This window comes from Oryza brachyantha, chromosome 2 (genome assembly GCF_000231095.2).
Source record: "Oryza brachyantha chromosome 2, ObraRS2, whole genome shotgun sequence".
NCBI classification, from domain to species: Eukaryota; Viridiplantae; Streptophyta; class Magnoliopsida; order Poales; family Poaceae; genus Oryza; species Oryza brachyantha.
The window spans coordinates 23,707,408-23,726,447 of record NC_023164.2 but is presented as its reverse complement, the minus strand read 5'-3'; the positions used below and the strand labels follow the sequence as shown (position 1 = coordinate 23,726,447).

General features: G+C 40.7%; 2 protein-coding genes and 1 pseudogene across 3 annotated transcripts; all 3 read right to left on the bottom strand.

Annotated features, from left to right (window-relative positions):
- Positions 1-512: 512 nt before the first annotated feature.
- On the bottom strand, positions 513-3,610 carry LOC102704594 (sphinganine C4-monooxygenase 1-like). Its single transcript, XM_006648983.3, has 2 exons — positions 3,128-3,610; positions 513-1,488 (listed from the first exon to the last, which is right to left on the bottom strand). Exons 1-2 carry the CDS (start codon positions 3,356-3,358, stop codon positions 925-927), a joined length of 795 nt encoding a protein of 264 aa, XP_006649046.2. The 5' UTR covers positions 3,359-3,610; the 3' UTR covers positions 513-924.
- A 2,451-nt stretch (positions 3,611-6,061) lies between these two features.
- Positions 6,062-13,963, bottom strand: LOC102699750 (annotated as a pseudogene). Its single transcript, XR_423194.3, has 5 exons — positions 13,840-13,963; positions 12,806-13,386; positions 9,422-9,538; positions 8,915-9,319; positions 6,062-6,593 (listed from the first exon to the last, which is right to left on the bottom strand). The product of XR_423194.3 is annotated as an uncharacterized LOC102699750 (transcript).
- Positions 13,964-16,442: 2,479 nt separating this feature from the next.
- On the bottom strand, positions 16,443-18,205 carry LOC102699471 (probable galacturonosyltransferase 9). The gene is made up of 2 exons (XM_006647821.2): positions 16,945-18,205; positions 16,443-16,845 (listed from the first exon to the last, which is right to left on the bottom strand). Exons 1-2 carry the CDS (start codon positions 18,133-18,135, stop codon positions 16,567-16,569), a joined length of 1,470 nt encoding a protein of 489 aa, XP_006647884.1. The 5' UTR covers positions 18,136-18,205; the 3' UTR covers positions 16,443-16,566.
- Between the last annotated feature and the right edge of the window lie 835 nt (positions 18,206-19,040).

Sequence of the window (19,040 nt, the reverse complement as noted above, 5' to 3'; positions counted from 1 at the left end):
AAAATTTTGGCATTAGCTTTTGATAAGTGATTTATTCCTTTTCCACTAATGTGTGGATCAAAAATTGAACTTGATTGCGTGAACATTGTTACAGCATTTTTTTAACAACCATTAGCATGGGACTATTTGACAAGTGGAATGTTAAGTGTGTGAGCTGCCTCGAGCGAAAGATTTCGTATGTGCGAGTGCGAACTTGAGTTAGAAGTCGTGGCTGTGAAAAACATTCTTCTGGGTAGAACACCCAAACGATTAACGGAAATATGTGGTACAAACTTGGTCTTAGATTAGTCAGCCTGATGCCACAACGGCGCCAGAATTATAAGACCAGCTGTAGGTTAACCGGCAAGGTTATATAAGCTGTAAATCTCTGGGCCAACGTGACCTGACTAAACTACGAAATAGTAATATTTGCAAACGAGTGACAAAATAAAAAATAACACTGCATCAGTGCATCACAGCAAAGAAACGATCGAATGCACCGCAAAGAGCACCCGAGTGTTGCATACTGCATACAGTGTAAATATCATCTTCTCTTGTTAATATTGGCATGCATGCAAGTACAATACATGCAACCGATCTCCAGGAAACAGATCCAAGTGGACCTTAATGCTTTAGTATTCTTTGATACAGTACACTAATTTACTCACTATACCTTGGTACAAGAAGGAACACCCCAAAATAGAGAACAAAAGAAGAACAACAATTTTACAGTATTTAAGAAGGTACTGTGAGGTACTAAAATTTTAGTGTAAAATTAACACCTCTCGGTACCTACTCAAGGACGGTAAAATTGCTTAAAAAAGAATGTAGAGAGAACAAGAAAAGCTTCACTATACCAACAGGGGTGATAATTTCACACCAACAGTGTAGTTAGAAGATCAGGGTGCCACAGAGCTGAGAGTAGTGGAATGAGATTATTAGAGACTAATCAGTCTTGGTCTGCTCTGCTATGCTGAGTTTAACAGGCCGTGACTCAAACCCTCCTTTTCTATGCTCGATGGAGTAAGGCATGTAAGTTCCAAGTATCTTGTCCCACATGACAAAAAAGGGTTGTGAAAAATTGTACTTGTTGCCATAGAGTTGGTGGTGAATGTCATGATAAGCGCTATTGTTGTTGAACAGCGCATGGAGGATGTTACCAGGAAGCCACAAGCCACAATGATCATCCACTGTCTTGATGGTTGCAAACGAGAAAAAGAATATGGATGTCCTCGGGGTCATACCAGATACAAGGAATGAGAGAGCACCACCAATGGTGTCCAGAATAAGACCCTCAACAGGATGATTGTAAAGAGCTCCAAAGGAATAAGGGACTACAAGAGTGTGGTGCTTGGAGTGGATATGCTTGTATAGAAACTTGTTGATGTGCATGTATCTGTGCATGAAGTACTGCCATGTATCCATAACGAACATTGCAATGGCAAATTGCAGCAATATCACAAGGGCAGAAGGTTGCTTCTGTTCAGTACCCCTTTCATCACCAACAACCTGCAGTTCAATAGAAGTTCACGATTTGAGAACTGTATAAGTGATGAAACTATTAGGTAATATAAATGTCAAAATCCAATATTGGTTCAAGAAACACTAGTACTCGAAGAACTGGAAATCAAGCATATCAGTGTATTTTCCATGGACACTGTTTTGGTATACTTTTCCATCAGCATGAAGTATCTGCATCACATCAATACAAGGCTTTCTACTCAGCCAAGAAGCATCAATAGTACAGATTTTTATTGGAGCTTTTTTTCCATCCTTAAGGAGGTACCACTGTTTTCTGTGTAAAATTTTATAGTTTACCAGTAGTTTACCACAGAAAACAATGGTACCTCCTGTTACCTTCTCAAGAATGGTAAAATTGCTCTTTTTATTGACAGGCAATGCATAAGCATAATCTCTTTGCTCCTCACTCATTCTATATTTTTATTCAAAGGATCTTTTTAAGTTACTCATTCTATATTTTTATTCAAAGGATCTTTTTAAGTTATGTACATGCTTTGCTCCTCACTCATTCTATATTTTTATTCAAAGGATCTTTTTTAGTTATGTACACGCAGTGCAGCTTTCTTCCCTAGCAAGTGAACACAAATTGTGTTTACTAAGGTGGTGTTAGATTGAGAAAATTTTTGGGAGAAGTGTTACATCAAATATTTGACCGGATGTCAGAAGGAGTTTTCGGACACGAATAAAAAAAGAATTTCACGGCTAGCCTAGAAACCGCGAGACGAATCCTTTGAGCCTAATTAATCCATCATTAGCACATGTTGATTACTGTAGCACTTACGGCTAATCATGGACTAATTAGGCTCAAAAGGTCTGTCTCAAGATTTTTTCCATAACTGTACAATTAGTTTTTTAGTTCATCTATGTTTAATGTTTTATTTAGGTGTCCAAAAATTCGATATGATATTTTTAGAAAAAAATTTTGGGAACTAAACAAGGCCTAAGTAACATCAAAGCTCCACACAGATAAATACTCCTACCAAACAGATATGCCTACAAGTCAATACATTCATATCCTCCAAATTTCAGCATTGATTCTGAGGTCTGAAGATTGTTTAGGCCACCTCCAACAATAGAGATAGCATACTATCTCTAAACATTTTAAAAGACAACTTCTCCAATAGTTTAGCTCTTAGCAAATAGCTTATAATATAAATGACCTTACAATTCATTCTCACTTGACATTAAAATATGTGCAAGATACTATCTCTTGATTAAATCTCTTGATTAAGAGATAGCTTTTATCTTTTTTCTATTAAAAAATTGTATAGTAAACTAACTTATTGAGTGCTACACGGTGATGCTGTGCCCAAACATTCTAGTCATAAAGAAATTTTGCTTTAATGTTCTCCAAAGCATTCTAATCTTAGATAATTATACATTAATATTAACCAATCGTTTGTATCTTCTGTACTTACGAAGAAAATGAAAATAAACTTTGCAAGTTTCATTTTCACATCAGATTACCGCAAAGCTACCAAATGGAAATGCTATCCACTTATCCAACTGTTCCATACAATCCAAGGCGTATATTAAACGGCCAAAGTTAATAATTCCGGCGCCAGCGTCCTGTTAATGGATAGTTTGGGGAGAGGGAAGAGATACCGGCGGCGGCGAGGAGGATTACCGCGAAGAGGGTGAGCGAGACGGCGACCTGGAAGGCCTGCTGAACAAGGACGCCCCTCACGACGGCGCCCCTGGACACGACGTTCTTGGCGGCCTCCTCCTCCCTAGGGTGCAAGCGGTACACGTCCAGCCGCTCCACGCCGTCCAGCGCCAGGTACATCCCCGAGTAGAGCCAGTACACCGCGATCGGCACGAACGTGCCCAGCAGCTCGTCCGACACCCCAATCGCCATCCCCCCCCCCCCCCCCCCGGCCCCGGGGCAAGAAAGCGCCCCCACAAACCAAAACGAACGTCGAGAGCCGGCGACGGCGTCTCCCGGGATTGAGGCTACCCAGCTCGCAGCCCGGATCTCTCCGGCGGAAGAAGGAGGGGTCGGAATTTGGGTTGTGGAGGTTGCTGGTGGTGGTGGCCACGGCGGAGGAAGGGAGGGAGGTGGATGACAATACGCGGCCGTCGCCGTCGGTCCGAAGGAGGAGGGGACGGGACGTGACGGGTTGGGCGTTGGTTGCGAAGGAGCGTGTGGTCCGGGCGTGTGCGACGAACCAACCACGGCACATGTGCCTGTTTGGTTGTAAAGATGCCGCAGCAGTCAGTCATCAGTGCCGTGTCAAAATTTACAGGGAATTTCGTAAGAAGGAACGGCTAAACACAACTTGGTTAGTTTTTCCTTTGCTTGTTTGGAATTTTGGACGTCGTGATGTGATTTATTGTTGTCTGATTGCATGATATTCCTATTTTGCGACCGCTGACCCTAATTATTTTCTACTACATTGTTTTGTAGATTTTTCTAGCTTAATTAAAGGGATTCGGGCAGCAAAGTTGTAGTAAATGTTTTCACGGCAGCAGGATTATTGATTGGTTGAGGATGCGTTTTGGGTGATGAAAATGTAATTTGTCTCTATACTAGACCCGTTTACCATTATCGTCACAAATTATCTATGTGATTATAAGTATAAATTAATTATCTTGAGAAATAAAATTAAGAAATAACTTAAAATAATGGTCTAAATAATAGAAGAAGGATTTTGGAGAAAACATGCTTTTAGAAATGTGAAACAAATAATCCATAGTCGTAATACAAGTATCCAACTACAAATCGGGTGTCTGATTGTTTAGAAAAAATCAGCCGATGTTTTATCACATATGAGTATAAAATAGATGTTTCACTGCTCACTTGAAAAACTTTCAACTATTAAAATTATGAACACAACTAAATCACACTTTAAGACATTTTTGCTCAAGGGTTTGAAACATTTAGTTTTCATAGACTTTGATGTTTTACCACTAATAGAAAAATATTTCATCACTATAAAAAAATGTTTCAATGTATTAAAATATTGAAACATAATTGAATCGTGGATTGAAACATTTAGCTTTCATATATGAAACGTCATTTATCGATCAATGAAACATCAATATATTTGTAAAAAATATCAGAAATAATGGTATAAAGCAACACCGAAAAAACTAGTGCTACATTTCAAAATAATCTAGTGAAACATCCTAGAATACTTATTAAAACTTTCAAACAATATTGCATGCAACCCTACAAATTCATTGTGAAAAAACTAGAAAATTATATTTTTACAGGAATATAATCATATAAGATTATATTGTGAATAATTAATTATAGCATACACAATGATACAATTGGATCATGGATCCGACATATTTACTAATATGCTGTGCATGATTGCATGTCTAGGGGTGGGAGAGAGAAGGCAAAATTTGTTACAGGGCATAAAAAAATACGTAATTAGCCGGTGAACATCGTAAGATCACAGATTTATTATAGGGCACAACAAAAGTATGGTAATTAGCTATAGGGCACTCCGGCTAATTTTTTATTATTTTTGGAGTCAAAAGTTCTAAAATAACAAGATTGCCCTCGGTGGCCAGTCCGTTATGCGCCCTTATCGCCGTTGGGTTGCCACTGTCGCCGCCTGCTCACTCGCCCTGTAGGCTAGAGTTCATGTGTGGTGCGGCGCCGAGACAAACTGGGTCTGGTTTGATTGGACCCAGTCGACATAACGGGTTGGCCATCGACAATCTTGTCATTTTTAGAATTTTTGACTCCGAAAATAATAAAAAATTGGCCAGAGTGCCCTATAGCTAATTACCACACTTTTGTGATGCCCTACAACAAATTCGTGATCTTACGGTATCCACTGGCTAATTACGTGTTTTTTCGATGGCTCGTAGCAAATTTTGACTAGAGAGAAATAAGGAGGTGACATGGGGGTCTCATTTTTCACCTACAATCCGGTGCCAATGTGGAAACATTATCATATAATAAGATGAAGTGGCGATACGTCGAAATTTACTGGTGCTAATTGTGAAATGGCATCCAAACCATAACGCATCATCGGATAGTTTCCCAGACATGTAATCCCGACTTGAACACCAGGGAAAGATGCATGTCTATTACAGCTTAAGCTTTGCTTAAGCCTTAAGAGGACGTGAAAAGACAAGATAACGCTTCAGGAGGCAGACCCGATCGAAACAGCTTGATTCTAAGCAAAGTACACAAGTCTCTTCTGCAGACCGGTTAAAGATGCAAAATAGCTAAGGCACCGTTCGAAAGTGACTATACAACACAGCTTAGTCAGCCCACGCACATGATTAATTGAGTATTAGCTTTTACAAATTTAAAAAATAGGTTAATCTGATTTTTTCAAACAACTTTTATATAAAATATTTTTACAAAAAATACACTATTTATCAGTTTGAAAAACATACACACAAAAAAAAGGAAAAATTTACCGTCTTGTGTCAGTTGTGAACGGTGCCTAAAAATGGTCCCAAGGTCATCAGCTAACACGTACGGAGTACCATATACCGATATACGACGGGTGCATAAAGGAAGAGTTTCCTTTCATGACACAAAAGCATAATATTCTCCGTCATACAGGCATCAACAGAAAAAGATACTCACTGCACTTTGCATTGTTCAATAACTCGAATGAAATAAAATCCACGATCCAGTATGTAACTTTACGTTACAAATGGAACAATAAAGTTGCTGATGCACTGCAGCAACATGTACGATTAACTTGCAGCCTGAGAGAGGAGTATAGTATCATTATGACAGTACCTACACCATCACCAACTGACGATAAGGATGTTTGGGGCCAATTTCAGTGCATGCGCTGGGCCACTTGGGTGGTCATCGATATGCTGGGGCGCCAGCAAAGGAATACAGGGAGGAGACCGGCACACCGGGCGCGTTAGCCCTTGTAGAAACAGGCCTCTGGATCCTTTCACTGTAGGCAGGGGTTGGGTTGTCATAGACAGTTGTCACATAGGATGGACCCTGATGGAGATCCATTGCACGAGTGGCATGTCTATAAGAACGGTAGAGCTCATCCACATGATCCAAGCGTGCGACAATCTCTTCTGGCACTCTGTAATCTCTTGCAAGGATGGGCTCCCTGTCTGTGGCCTCAACTATAGTTCTGGGGGCAGAACTGAAGTTCAAAAGGTTAAAAATTCATCAAACAGAACATATCAAAAAAGTTGCAAATAACTTCAAACAACACTTTTAACTCAACAAACACTATTAGAAAACCGAAATACTATTCCCTCCATATGGAAATATATGACGTTGGTTACTTCAGTTTTGAAATAACCAACGTCAAACAAATAAAATGGGAGGGAGTAACACACAAAAGTTAGCTATAACAGAAAGCAACTGTTTCTAGTGGATCACTAAAACAATCAGCACCATGCCACATAAAGAATGCTCCCTTATATGTCAATATTAATACCCAACTATCAGGCAACAATTTCCCTCAGCTCATAATAAACAACAGCCAATTCTTCCTTCAGTTTCTAAATATCTAACATCTTGTATAATTGCTTAAAACTACACAAATTGTAGAATGGTCAAGCTATTTAGCGCAACACGGTAGAAACTTAACTAGCGAACACCTCATCTACTTATCTTTTAGTTGAAAGTTGACTTCGAGTTGAAAATTTTTCAACTGGAGTTGAAAGTTTTAATTTGAGTCGAAAGTTTTCAGCTTGAGTTAAAAGTTTTGGTTGCACGTATGAAGGTCCTGCCTTTGATTGGATCTGTGAATCGCCAGTGCATGCTCGCTAATCAGCAACACGGTTGTAGAATTACAAGTTTTGAGACGAGAGTTCCAGCAAATAGAAAACCGAGATCAATAAACCTGCAGTCCAGTGGTACCTTAGAATTGAAACTTGACAAAAACAACTTAGTCAATTCTTGAACTTGCAAAAGATATTTCCTTTTTCAGTTAGAAGTATTGATGTGCCCTCAAAACAAGCAGCATGTGCAAGTCAGACAAAGGTAGAGTTTTGTGTGAACTGCCAAGTGGACCTAAGTCACAGTATATAATCTCCCATCAACATAGTTATTGTTAGTTCAATGATTTTTGTAGAAAAAAGTATTAGTTCCACACCTCTGTACCTTTTAGCAAGTTGGAAAGTCAAAGCTCCAAATGGATGCATCAATCATATGTGAAAGCTATCCAAATTAGTTTTGCACCTCCAATCACAGTATAATACAATTCTAGTTTGCAAGTTTGAAAAAAAAACTATCATAATAACCTATTATATTGCTAAGAAACTTAAATAAGACACCGCATTTGCTCTAAGGGCCTAGAAATTACTAAGGCCGCTTCCGTTCATACATGTTAATAAGCCAGATTCCCTCATTTTTCGTGCGCACGCTTTTCAAACTGCTAAACAATGTGTTTTTTGCGAATATTTTCTATAGGAAAGTTGTTTTAAAAATTATATCAATCCATTTTCCAAAACTTTTATAGCATTAATTAATGATATGTAAATCTCCTGCTACGTTTTTCGCGCCGGTTACTTAACCCAACCAAGAATGTGGCTTAACTCTGTTCTCAAATAGATGTCATCCTAGAATGTATTCAGTCAAATCTCAAAAACTTAAACGGTTAATTAATGGAAAAATATTAGGATCTGACATGAGGAAATGGCATTGGTAGACTTGTCATAAAAACACTTTCATATTTTATATTTCTAATAATTTTATAAACATATAATTAGAGAAGATATGCATTGGAGATTGTGTCAATGTCTAAAATGATAAGTAAAGAAGAATGAAGGTGCTACTATATCAATTGACGAAAAAGACAAAGATTTATGTTATCGATCATGGTGGATCCAAATAACATTGGTGTATATTGGTTGATATAGCTATATAAGAAATACATAATACAATTGATTCATAGAATAGCAAAATCTATATATCAAATCTAATTCTAATATCAAATCATTTTTAATCTAGTTCATCCATAATTGGTGCTGGAAAATAAGCTTATTTTTCAAGTTACAAGGCCTAACTAGCACTATTATAAAGTTTAGAGTTTAAAGCACTATTCAATTAATCAATATTAAGAATCACCCAAAATTAGCATAGGACCCAAGTATAAGTTTGGTGCATTTGTCAATAAATGCAAAAGCTTAATTTCATGAGAAAAGGCGAGAATTCAGCTTATACTTACAACAGAAATCCTCACATATAAGATTCACACGTGCTTTATGTGGAATAAAAGTAGTTTACCCTGTAACTAATTGTGGGAAATTATGATAAACTCAAAACCTCTCCCTAATATCAAATTGAGTTGCATATACCATCCATTCATCCAAAAGCTTAAGGTGATGAGGAAAGGTGTTTAACTCATATATAAATTGCTTTTACTAATTAATGTAATTTATTCAACCAAGTTTGCTAGAATAAAATCAATTAGCACTTATTTGTAAAAATCCAAGAGATAACTAGAGCATTTACCGTTCATAAATCATATCTGCTTGAGGGTTGATGGTGTCGATTATCAAAACTAGGAGCAACATGATGATAGTATGTGGGAGGAGCATGTTGAAGCTCTATGGCATGCCGAGATCGAAGTGGATCACGTAGAGAGTTGTTTATAGCATGACTTTCTTCAAGAAATCGTGGGTGTCGATTATCTTCAAAATATTGTGATCGTCTTCTTTCTTCATGATCATATGGTAACCTATGTTCTTCAATAAGTCGTGAATGATGCATTTCCTCAGCATGTCGTGATAGTCGCCTTTCTTCAACATAGTGTGGTAGGTGACCTTTAGATACATCTAACCGATGCCTTTCTTCAACATATTGCATGGGCGGTGGTGGTAGCTTAACAGGCTTGAATAGTTCTAACAACCTATGAACCTACAAGATAGCACCATACTTATGACATCAGCGCACAACTTGATTTTGATAATTTATTTTTTTCTGTTTAATAGTACAAAAGAAGAAATTGCATGACTCAACTTGTCTAGAGCTAAGCTCCTGGGTGAACTTGCCCTTTGAATTGTAGTTCTCCTTAATGGCATGCTTGCAACTACTCTCTGGGATAGGGAGACAATCCTTGTCAACCTTAAATTTGACCTATATCACGTGCACAAGTTAGTTGGTTAGTTGGATTACACAATGTCACTTCCACATTTTGTCTATCATCACTAAAAGAACAATATCATATTAATAAGCTAGCATGGTGGCTCGCATATATTGCGCAGTTAGCATCTTTATAAATTGTATCTATATAGGTTTTCTTATCTTGATAATAATTATTTTTAAATGGTTATTTTGAATTTGAATTTTTCTAAATTATATTTTTACATGGAACCTCAATTACCTGTATTCTAAACTGTACTTGTACATAAACCTTTTTCTGCATAATATTTAATTTGTAGTTCAAATTTTAGATACTTCTAAATTGTATTTACATATGGACTCTTTTTTATTATTTTTATTTATTTTTAATTTTGAAGTTGTATTTCTTAATGTGGGATTTTCTAGCCCGTCAGTGTGAATGTGGTGGCTTCTTTTCCTATTACTTTATATATATAATAGATGTTAAACAAAGCCTATTTATAGAAGAAGTGATTCCCACGATAATCGAAGAAAAAATGATTAACCACTTTTGTGGACCATATTATAAAGATAAAAATGTATATTGATACAAAAAAATGAAGAATGTCGATTGAGAAATTTTTCAAAGTTAATAGTACAATTATAATGTATGTGTTTGCATAGTGGAAGGTAACCACTTAGTTTAGAAAATAATCATTTATTATACATGGATGTGATCCACTGTAACAAAAAAAAACCTACCACTTGATTGAATCAAAACAACCCCAAGTTAATGTAGAAATTAACCTGCCATCCAAAAATAATCCTCATGTGTGTCCTATAAAAATATATTAAAAGAAATTTCTTTCTAGGGTCGTTTGAAAATACTATGGTGATTAAGATAAAAACAACAGACTTGAATTGTTATTACTACACATAGTTAAAGCCTCAAAAGGATGACAAAAAAATACCAAAGTAATTGTTGGTAAAAGAAAGGCTTGAGACATAAGACAGTAGCTAGTTAGTCTCTACTTGCCCAAGGAGAAATTGAACAAAAAATTGACAAACTAAACTGAAAGAACAAATTGATAGGAAGTGAACTCAATCATCATGGTGATTTTTAGCAACCAACTTCATCACTTTCTCTTTAAACATAATTAGGCCTTTAAATAATGCCTACTAAGGAAGAAAGCAAGTTTCCAAATACAAGGTGATATAGAACGACCATATATGAATAGTGCAGGGATATCCCCAAGTCATGATTTCCGTAAAAAAAATTAATGGCATGCTTATAGGCCAAAAAACAACAATAGATGTTAAATAATAAAGCAAACAAGGACAAGGGGAAAAAAGTAGATAGAGATAACACGAGCCAAGAGATATCATAGGCATTAGGGCAATAGGATATGTGAAGGGCTTAACAAGATGGAGCGACCAAACTTAGGAAGTGATTTCCAGAATTTTCAATGCTTAGATATGTAAGGATCGATCTAGTGTTATGTTATACCCCTTTCGTTTTATATTCTACGACTTTTCGGACCTAACTAAATTCACCCACTGATCAATGTATATAGTTTGTATATGTGTCTTAATTCATTAGCATCTGTATGAATATAGGCACAGCTAGAGAGTCTCACATTGTGAAACGAGGGGAGTAGCATTCAACAATGTTTTTTGGCAATGATATATTAATAAGCTCTTTATCAACTTTAATAAACTAAATTGTTCTATTGTTTAAAAGTAATCACATACATCTTTGCATGTTTGCTTTAATTTGGCCAGTTCTTACAATTTGCCAAAAAAAAAGTAGTATAGATAAAATTAAAATCTGCAACAAATAATAATTTAAAATAATATTACATATGTCATTAAAACTCCATAAATTTTTGCACATGCTATCCTATAAACCATATTTTTGTGCCATGGAGACAAAGGAGATTGGTGCTTGTTTACTATAAGGTTGAGGCAGTCAATTAAGTTTTGTCCCATTGGTTAAGAAGGTTCCCATGGAAGAATTAGGGAGAAGAAAACACAAAACCCTCCATTCCCATACTGATGTTCTCTCTCCTAGATTGAGGACAACCAAGCCTCTCTTCTTACCAATTTGAGCCCTTGATGCATCAACATTTGGTCAACTAATGGAAAAGCATCAATTTCTAATTTCCCACGCCACCAAGATTTGTTGTTTCACAACCAACAATTGTTTGCGCATCACAATATCGCCACTAGGTTGCAACATGCACTTAATAGCCATGTTCCATGAACCACTTTATAAGCGACCAAGGTCGTTGTCCAACCAGACCACATCCTAGAGCTTTAAACAAAGTCAGAGCATCGCAAACCTCTTTAGGCTTAACCATGCGCTATTTTGCGCAGTGTGGTGCCCCTTTGTCTCCTTCTAGCTTGTTAGTCATCATCAATCTTGTAGTGTTCCTAGTTGCCGCCAAACTTTGTTTGTGGCCAATGTCCACTCTTTCTTGTAAGATCTAGTTGTAGAAATAACCTTGCCATTCGCATGTTCCCTGCCAAGCAGCCTATCCATGTGGTTGGATGGGCATGACAAGGGTAGCAATGGCAAAAACGTGTATGTCACTACCACTGTTAGGAACATATGTTGCAGGTTCGTTCTTGTTTTATGTTTCAAGTTTAGGGTTGTTTCCATGCAGAATTGCAGATCATGCCTGCCTGGTGAAGAGTGTCAGAATGGAATAAGTATAACACAAAGATATCTTCAACCGATTAGTTGTTGGCTGGACCGATTTTCTCAAATTGGCATTCATTTGTGGTTCCATTGGGATTAAATTTCCAATTGTGTCATGTATAATTTATTAAACATCAAGCGAAACAACAAAACAAGAATCAAACATCATCTTTGAGTACCTGAAATTATTAATTGTTTTTTCATACTCCCTCCGCTTTTTATGTTTGATGGTCATACATTTGACCATTCATGTGCAAATATACAAAATATATAACTTGTATTCAAAATATCTTTAATGAGAAACACAACAAAATAAATAATAATTACGTAATTTTTTGAATAAGACGAATGGACAAAAGTAGATTTAAAAGTCAACGACGTCAAACATTAAAAAAAATGGTGGTAGTATTACAAATCCCTAAACCTAAGGAATTATTTCCAATTTTGATTTATTGTTTTTTAGTTTTAACCATATTGATTGGACCATAAGCCCTTGAAAAAAACAAAAAACAGTTGTGTTGCTCCAATAGCAGCTCAGGTACTCCCAATAACTTAAAGCATGGGCAACGAACACGCAAGCAATTAGTTTATTAAAGAGTTACCTGTGCAGGGAATTTTCCATTGAATGCACTTCGCACGAGATCCAACGCTCCTTTTGTCTTGGCCTTGTATACTCCATAGAGCAGCTTCAGGTCAAAGTCATACAAGAACAGTTTCGACCCTGGCCGAATCTTCTCCACCAAATCCATCTTCCACTTGGGCAAGCCAAACACGCCACTGTGGAAGCACTCCAGCTTTTTCTTAGCACTGCACATGAATATAAACCCAGCTTCACCCTTCCTCTCCCCAATTTTCACATCCTTCCTTTCCTTCTCCTTTATCCTCCCCTTCTCAACACCCTTCATCTTCCCCTCCTTTCTGCTCATTTTCATTTTCTGGCCACCAGTCTCCTTCGCCCTGGCTGTTGCAGGACTCGCCTCGGTCTGCTTCAGAGGCGGTGCCAAAGCAGCCTCATCAGTGGTGGCTGCTTCGGCAGCCACAACCTTCTGCTTCTCCGGATCAGCCTTGGCCTTCTTCTTAAACACCTTAGGCCTGACCTTTCTGGTCTTGGCTGGCGGGAGTGCAGAGGGCGAAGCTGTGGCCTTGCCCTTGGGGTTCGGGTTGGCCGACGTCTTCACCATGGCTGATCGAAGCAGCCAAATCAGAAAAGGAAAAAAAAGAATACCAATATACCACCACAGGTTGCCCTGAATCTACTCAAATCAAGCCCCGAAAATAGTTTTGTTGGACCCAAGAGAGCAATTCAATACGATATACCACCATGTACGGGAAAATTTTGAGGGGAAAAAAAAAATCAAATCCAGCCCTGAATGGAGGTGTGCACGCGCATACCTTCGAGATGACAAACGATCAGGGGACGACGCGTATAAAGTTAGCGTAATCGTTCGCGTATGACGTTACTGTCTGGAAAATCGGATTCGACGCAGCCTGACGACTCCGACGGGCCGCCGGTACCGATGCGGCGCTCCTAGCAGCGAGGCGACGGCACTACCGAGGCGGAGCAGTTGCGGCTACCAGCGAAGGAGAGAGGAGGAGGAGGATAGGAGGATGGTAAGGGGAGGGATCGAGGGGGCACCTGGACCTCTGCAGCCGTACCCGGACCGGCGGCAGGGGAGATCGATAGGGGCCGGCCGGCCGGCCGGCCGCCGCTCGCCGTCGCCGAGCGCTGGAGACCAGAAGACCAAATCAGCTGACCGATGGTGGGGATACCTTAGGTGGATTTCTGTATATCTGAGAGAGGTGGGCTATATGGACCACTTGGTAAGAGTTATTCGGGCTCATGCTGAATACAATGGGCCACACACAGGATCAAATCTTGGGGAAAAAGTCTATAGTTTGCCCTGAGTCCTCAACTATGGGGGTGTTTAGTTGGTGAATGAAAATTTTTGCATGTCATATCAGATGTTTGACTGGATGTCGGAAGGAGTTTTTGGACACGAATAAAAAACGAATTTCACGGTTAATGTGGAAACCGCGAGACAAATCTTTTGAGCCTAATTAATCCGTCATTAGCGCATGTGGGTTACTGTAGCACTTATGGCTAATCATGTACTAATCAGGCTCAAAAGATTCGTCTTACGATTTCTCATATAACTGTGCAATTAGTTTTTTGATTTATCTATATTTAATACTATTTAGGTGTCTAAAAATTTAATGTAATATTTTTGGGTGAAAATTTTTGGGAACTAAACAGGCCCTTTATTATTTCACTCGCTCAGCCACAAAACCATGTATAAAAACCAATTCAAGTATCGATACCAGATTAATTTGCCTCCTTCGGTGATTTTCACGATGGTCTTATCCTATGTCCTATGTGGCATATTGACTAGTCAAATTGTCTAACGTGTCATCCACGTAAGCAACATGTACACATAGGGACCAATTTAGACGTAATTAACAAAAAAAATTAATGGGCTCAAATAGCATTCCAGGTCATTGTCCTACATCGTTGGGGGGTGAAGTGGCCCAGTGCAGTGGGTTGGAGGCGATACACATGGGTTTCCAAGTTCCAACCTATGGTGATGTGATCGATGCTGTTAGCATCAAGATACTAGGTAGCAGTAGAAATGTAGATTTTTTTTCTAACAATATCGAATCGTAAAATTGAACATTTGAACCTATGATATTATCTAATTTGTAAAGTACATTGTTTTATGTGAGATTTGTAATACATTATTAAAAATAAAGGTACAAAATATTAAATTTAACAAATTTAATCGATTTTTCCTAACGGTATTGAACCCAGGGTTTTCCTTACTGTTTTTCCTACGAAAACCGCGTAGCGGTACCGCGTAGCGGTACCGCGTTTCCGCGGATCCCGCAAGGTAACCGTAAAAACCGTAACGAATTTGAAAACAAAAAATTTGAATCCGCGCAGTGCGAGGTTTTGCACGGTTTCACGCGGTAAGTACGAGCTAAAACGGCGCATGAGAGCGGCGGAAACCGTGGTTTCCCGCGTGGTTTTTGCAGCCGAAACTGCGGTTACCGTAAGAAAACCGTGGGTATGATGTCAAATGAAAAAAACATTAAAAAAACTTAAAATATACATGAAAAATAATAAAATATTTTGTGACTATATTTGTGAGTTGTGACATAGGAAAATAGGAAAATAGAACATGTTTTGGAAAACAAGAAAATTTTTATATGAACTTTTCTAAATTCTTGATATTGCAATATACACCGTCATATGACTCATATCACCCTTCACCAAATAATTCACACCAATAACAAGTAATAATTTTGATTGCTGCGTCACAACTATACCTACTACCAATTATTACTAACGTGCACGTATAATTTTTCTCCATACATATTTTTCATATATCCATCGTAGTATATTTGTATTTCAATATTATGTACCCTAGTGTGTAGTGTAAATTAATAATGACTTAACAACAAAATATTCTTAACCATCTCCCTATGAAATATTATTTGCAATAGGCTATTTTTTTAATTTTTTTCCCAAAATTCTCGTTTATGATTTTTAATTATGCCGGAAATACATTTTTTTCATAAATTTCTTTGACAAAACTACACTATATATCAACATATACAACATATATTTCTTTTATTAAATTTCCTCAAATTTAAACTTAGTTACCGCGGCTTACCGAAATCGTGTCTCCGCAGAGGACGTGGTTACTGCGGTTACCGCCGCGGTAACCGCGGTTTCGGTAAGCTGATTGAACCGTAGAACCAGATCATAGGATTGGGGTATTACCAAAATTATAAAGTACATATAGTCGGTTGCACAGCAACCAGTTTGCACATGGTATCCACCAATTTTTTTCCATTCATAACCCACAACTAATTTAAATTCCTATAACTTATTTATTGATAAATGCCTTTTGTTTTTTTCTATTTTTTTCATCAAACATCCCTAGACGTAACATTTTAGTTGGAGCGTACATGAGAAAAAGACATTCGATTTTCAACCGAGCTAGAGCAAAAAAAATCACATCCGGTTTTTTATTTTCAAAAAGAAAAGGCCATGATGAAATCAATGAGCATTGTAATCCCAGTCTGTTCCTGTTTACAATTCTTCATGCTGGACCTCAGTAGTTTTACAAATACATTCAAATCCTTGTAGCAAAGCGCTCGATATCATCTCGTATCATAACGACTGTGAGATTTCTTCAGTTCAGACAGCATACAGGATAAGGATCCAAAACAATGTACTTAGCGGAGCAGAGCCATCAGCTTCTCTCTGTTTTCAACCGTTCTACCAAGGGAAAACGGCAGAACATTCATCTGATCATCGCGCTCTTTCATCAGTGTTAACGTCGAACTCGTCGCGGAAAGATCAGAGTCCGAAGTTGCACAGCGTCAGGAACTCCATCTCGGTGTCGACGTGCTTTGTCCAGAGATGCTTGTACTGGTTGAAGGCGACGTCGAGCCACGGCTTCATGTTCCCGTTGAAGTGTACCACTGCAGCTCCTTCGATGTCCTCCGGCCTAATGTGCGGGTTGTACCCGAGCCCCATCACGTGCCACGACCTGTCGAGCGGCCTCGTGTTGCCGTAGAACGTCATGAGCCCCGCCGGCAGAACGGACGCTGGATCCCACAGCGTGCCATTCTCGTTCTGCATTACACGGCGCGAGCACGAGCACGTCAAGCTCAAAGATCGAAAGAGAGATGCGTTTTGAGCTATATCGAGAAGAGATGGGGCGAGCTAGCTTACCATTTCCATGAGCCGGTGGAATCGCTCGGTGCATTGGTCCCGGCGCCACGCCTGGAGGTCGAACACGTTGACGCCGTAGGACCAGGCGCATGCGCGCGGGTTGAACTGCTCCTGCACGGCGGGCTCCGAGAAGTTGAGGTGCTTGCCGTACCGCCGGAAGCCTCCGAAGCAGGTCTCCAGCGCGGCGTTCACCTTGCCGCCCAGGTCGATGCGCCACATCCCGGCGAGGTCCCTCTGCACCACCACGTCGTCCTCCAGGAGCACCACCCGCCGCAGCGCCGGGAACATCTCCGGCAGGTAGAACCGGAGGTAGTCGAGCAGCGGCACGTCCCTGTTGCCGTCCTCGATCTGCCTGAGGACCGGGGAGGAGGAGGTGTTCAGGAACGGGAAGTCCGAGACGGCGAGGAGCTGCACGTGCGTGCCGAGCGGCGGCGGGCGGCGCGCGAACCAGACGCGGAAGGCCGGGAGGTACATGGGCGCGGTGACCACGTGGAAGACGTGGCGCGACGGCTCTGCGGCCGCGCGCGCCGCGGAGGCCACCACGACGGACACTGCGAGCACGTTGTCGGAGAAGATGGCGTAGTGGTAGAGCGCCGGGTCGGTGAACTGAGGCGGCGGGACGGGCGGGTCGTCGGGGATGGCGGAGGCGTTTACGAGGCGGGCCTCGAGGAGGCGCATGGCGAGGCAGTGGAGGGACTTGGGCGTGGAGCCCGCGGCGATGCGGGAGTTTAGGAGGCCCGCGCGGCGGGCGCGGAGGAGCTGCTGGCCGACGGCGAAGACGGTGTCCGAGAGCTTCTGGATCTTGGACTGCGTGTCGAACGCCTCCTTGGCGGCGCCCGCCAGGGCGCGCGCGCGCTTGATGTGCCCGCGTGTCTCCTTCTCCAAGAGCGCGACGGTAGAGAGGGAGAGGCGGGACGAGAGCGAGCTGAGATGCGCGGACATGGATATGAACGACTCAGTCTGCGAGGCGGAGGCTGCGCTGAGTTTCCGCGCCTGGGCCGCGTAGGCGGCGAGCACAGCCGCATGATCCTCAGCGTGGCGGCGGATGGCGGCCAGGCGGGAGGGCTTCGGGGCGGAGGTGGTGCCCGTCGCGGACAGGAGGAAAGAGAGGGACGCAAGGAAGAGGAGCGTGATAAGCGCCGCGAGCGCCGCCCGCCTCTGTGCGGAGGAAGCCCTGCTGCCGCCGGCCATGGGAGTGCGAGCGCTTGGAGTCTGGAATTCGCCGTCGAGGAATTCCGAGGCGAAGGAGAAGAAAAAGGCGCGCGACGCTTTCTTACGCCGCCGGCGAGGTGGGTTAAGTTAGGTTCTCGTGGGGCCCACTGCCAGTGTGTCATAGACTGTACATTCGCGGCCGGAGGGTGTCACTGACATGTGGTGTTTCTGATCTCCTTGTTGTGCGATCGGATTCAGAGTGGATTTTGTATTGCTCGGTGTGTCCGGTTGTGTCACACTGAGAGGATTAGTGAGTGGGCGATGACGACGTCCAACCATAGTACACAAAACGACCGTCTTTTGGTACGGCCAATGTGATATTGGGTTTCTTGGGTTTACTTACTCTGACCCAATGTCAGAGTGTGTTGCCTACGTGCGTTGACTACTTGTGTTGCACTGAAGCGAAAATGTAAATGGTGGTTCTGGTTTGGTTGCACTATCGTGGCTAGTGGTGGCATGTCGATGATTTGCCTAACAACGATTGTTGTTGTTGGAGTCGCCGCTTTCTTCTCGATGGTGTGAACGGACAGAATGCCAGTATGGATGCACAGGTATGGAATTTATGGGTTTTTGATTTTATTTATTAAATAATTCATAAATATGATTTTGTATTTGAAAAAGCGCACTTCTAACCTCCAACGCCCTCTGAGAGGACGGAAAACCTACGTGGCTAACGACTTGGCTAATGGGAGAGGAGAGGATGACAGCGGCATGGCGAAAATATCCTCTCTCACAGGGCGACAGAAGGTTAGAAGTGTGTTTTTTCGAAATGCAAAAATCAAAATTTTGAATTATTTAATAAATAAAATAAAAAATCCAAAAAAATCCACAGGTATGCACTTTCGGGTTTAGGCCCAATCTTTAGCACAGGCCCAGTATGGAAA

Coding starts and splice junctions, on each gene's coding strand:
- LOC102699471 (XM_006647821.2), bottom strand. CDS start 18,135: ATGGCCGGCGGCAGCAGGGCTTCCTCCGCACAGAGGCGGGCGGCGCTC. Junction 16,846..16,944: donor TCCACCGGCTCATGGAAATG/GTAAGCTAGCTC, acceptor CGTGTAATGCAG/AACGAGAATGGCACGCTGTG.
- LOC102704594 (XM_006648983.3), bottom strand. CDS start 3,358: ATGGCGATTGGGGTGTCGGACGAGCTGCTGGGCACGTTCGTGCCGATC. Junction 1,489..3,127: donor TCTCGCTCACCCTCTTCGCG/GTAATCCTCCTC, acceptor ATTGAACTGCAG/GTTGTTGGTGATGAAAGGGG.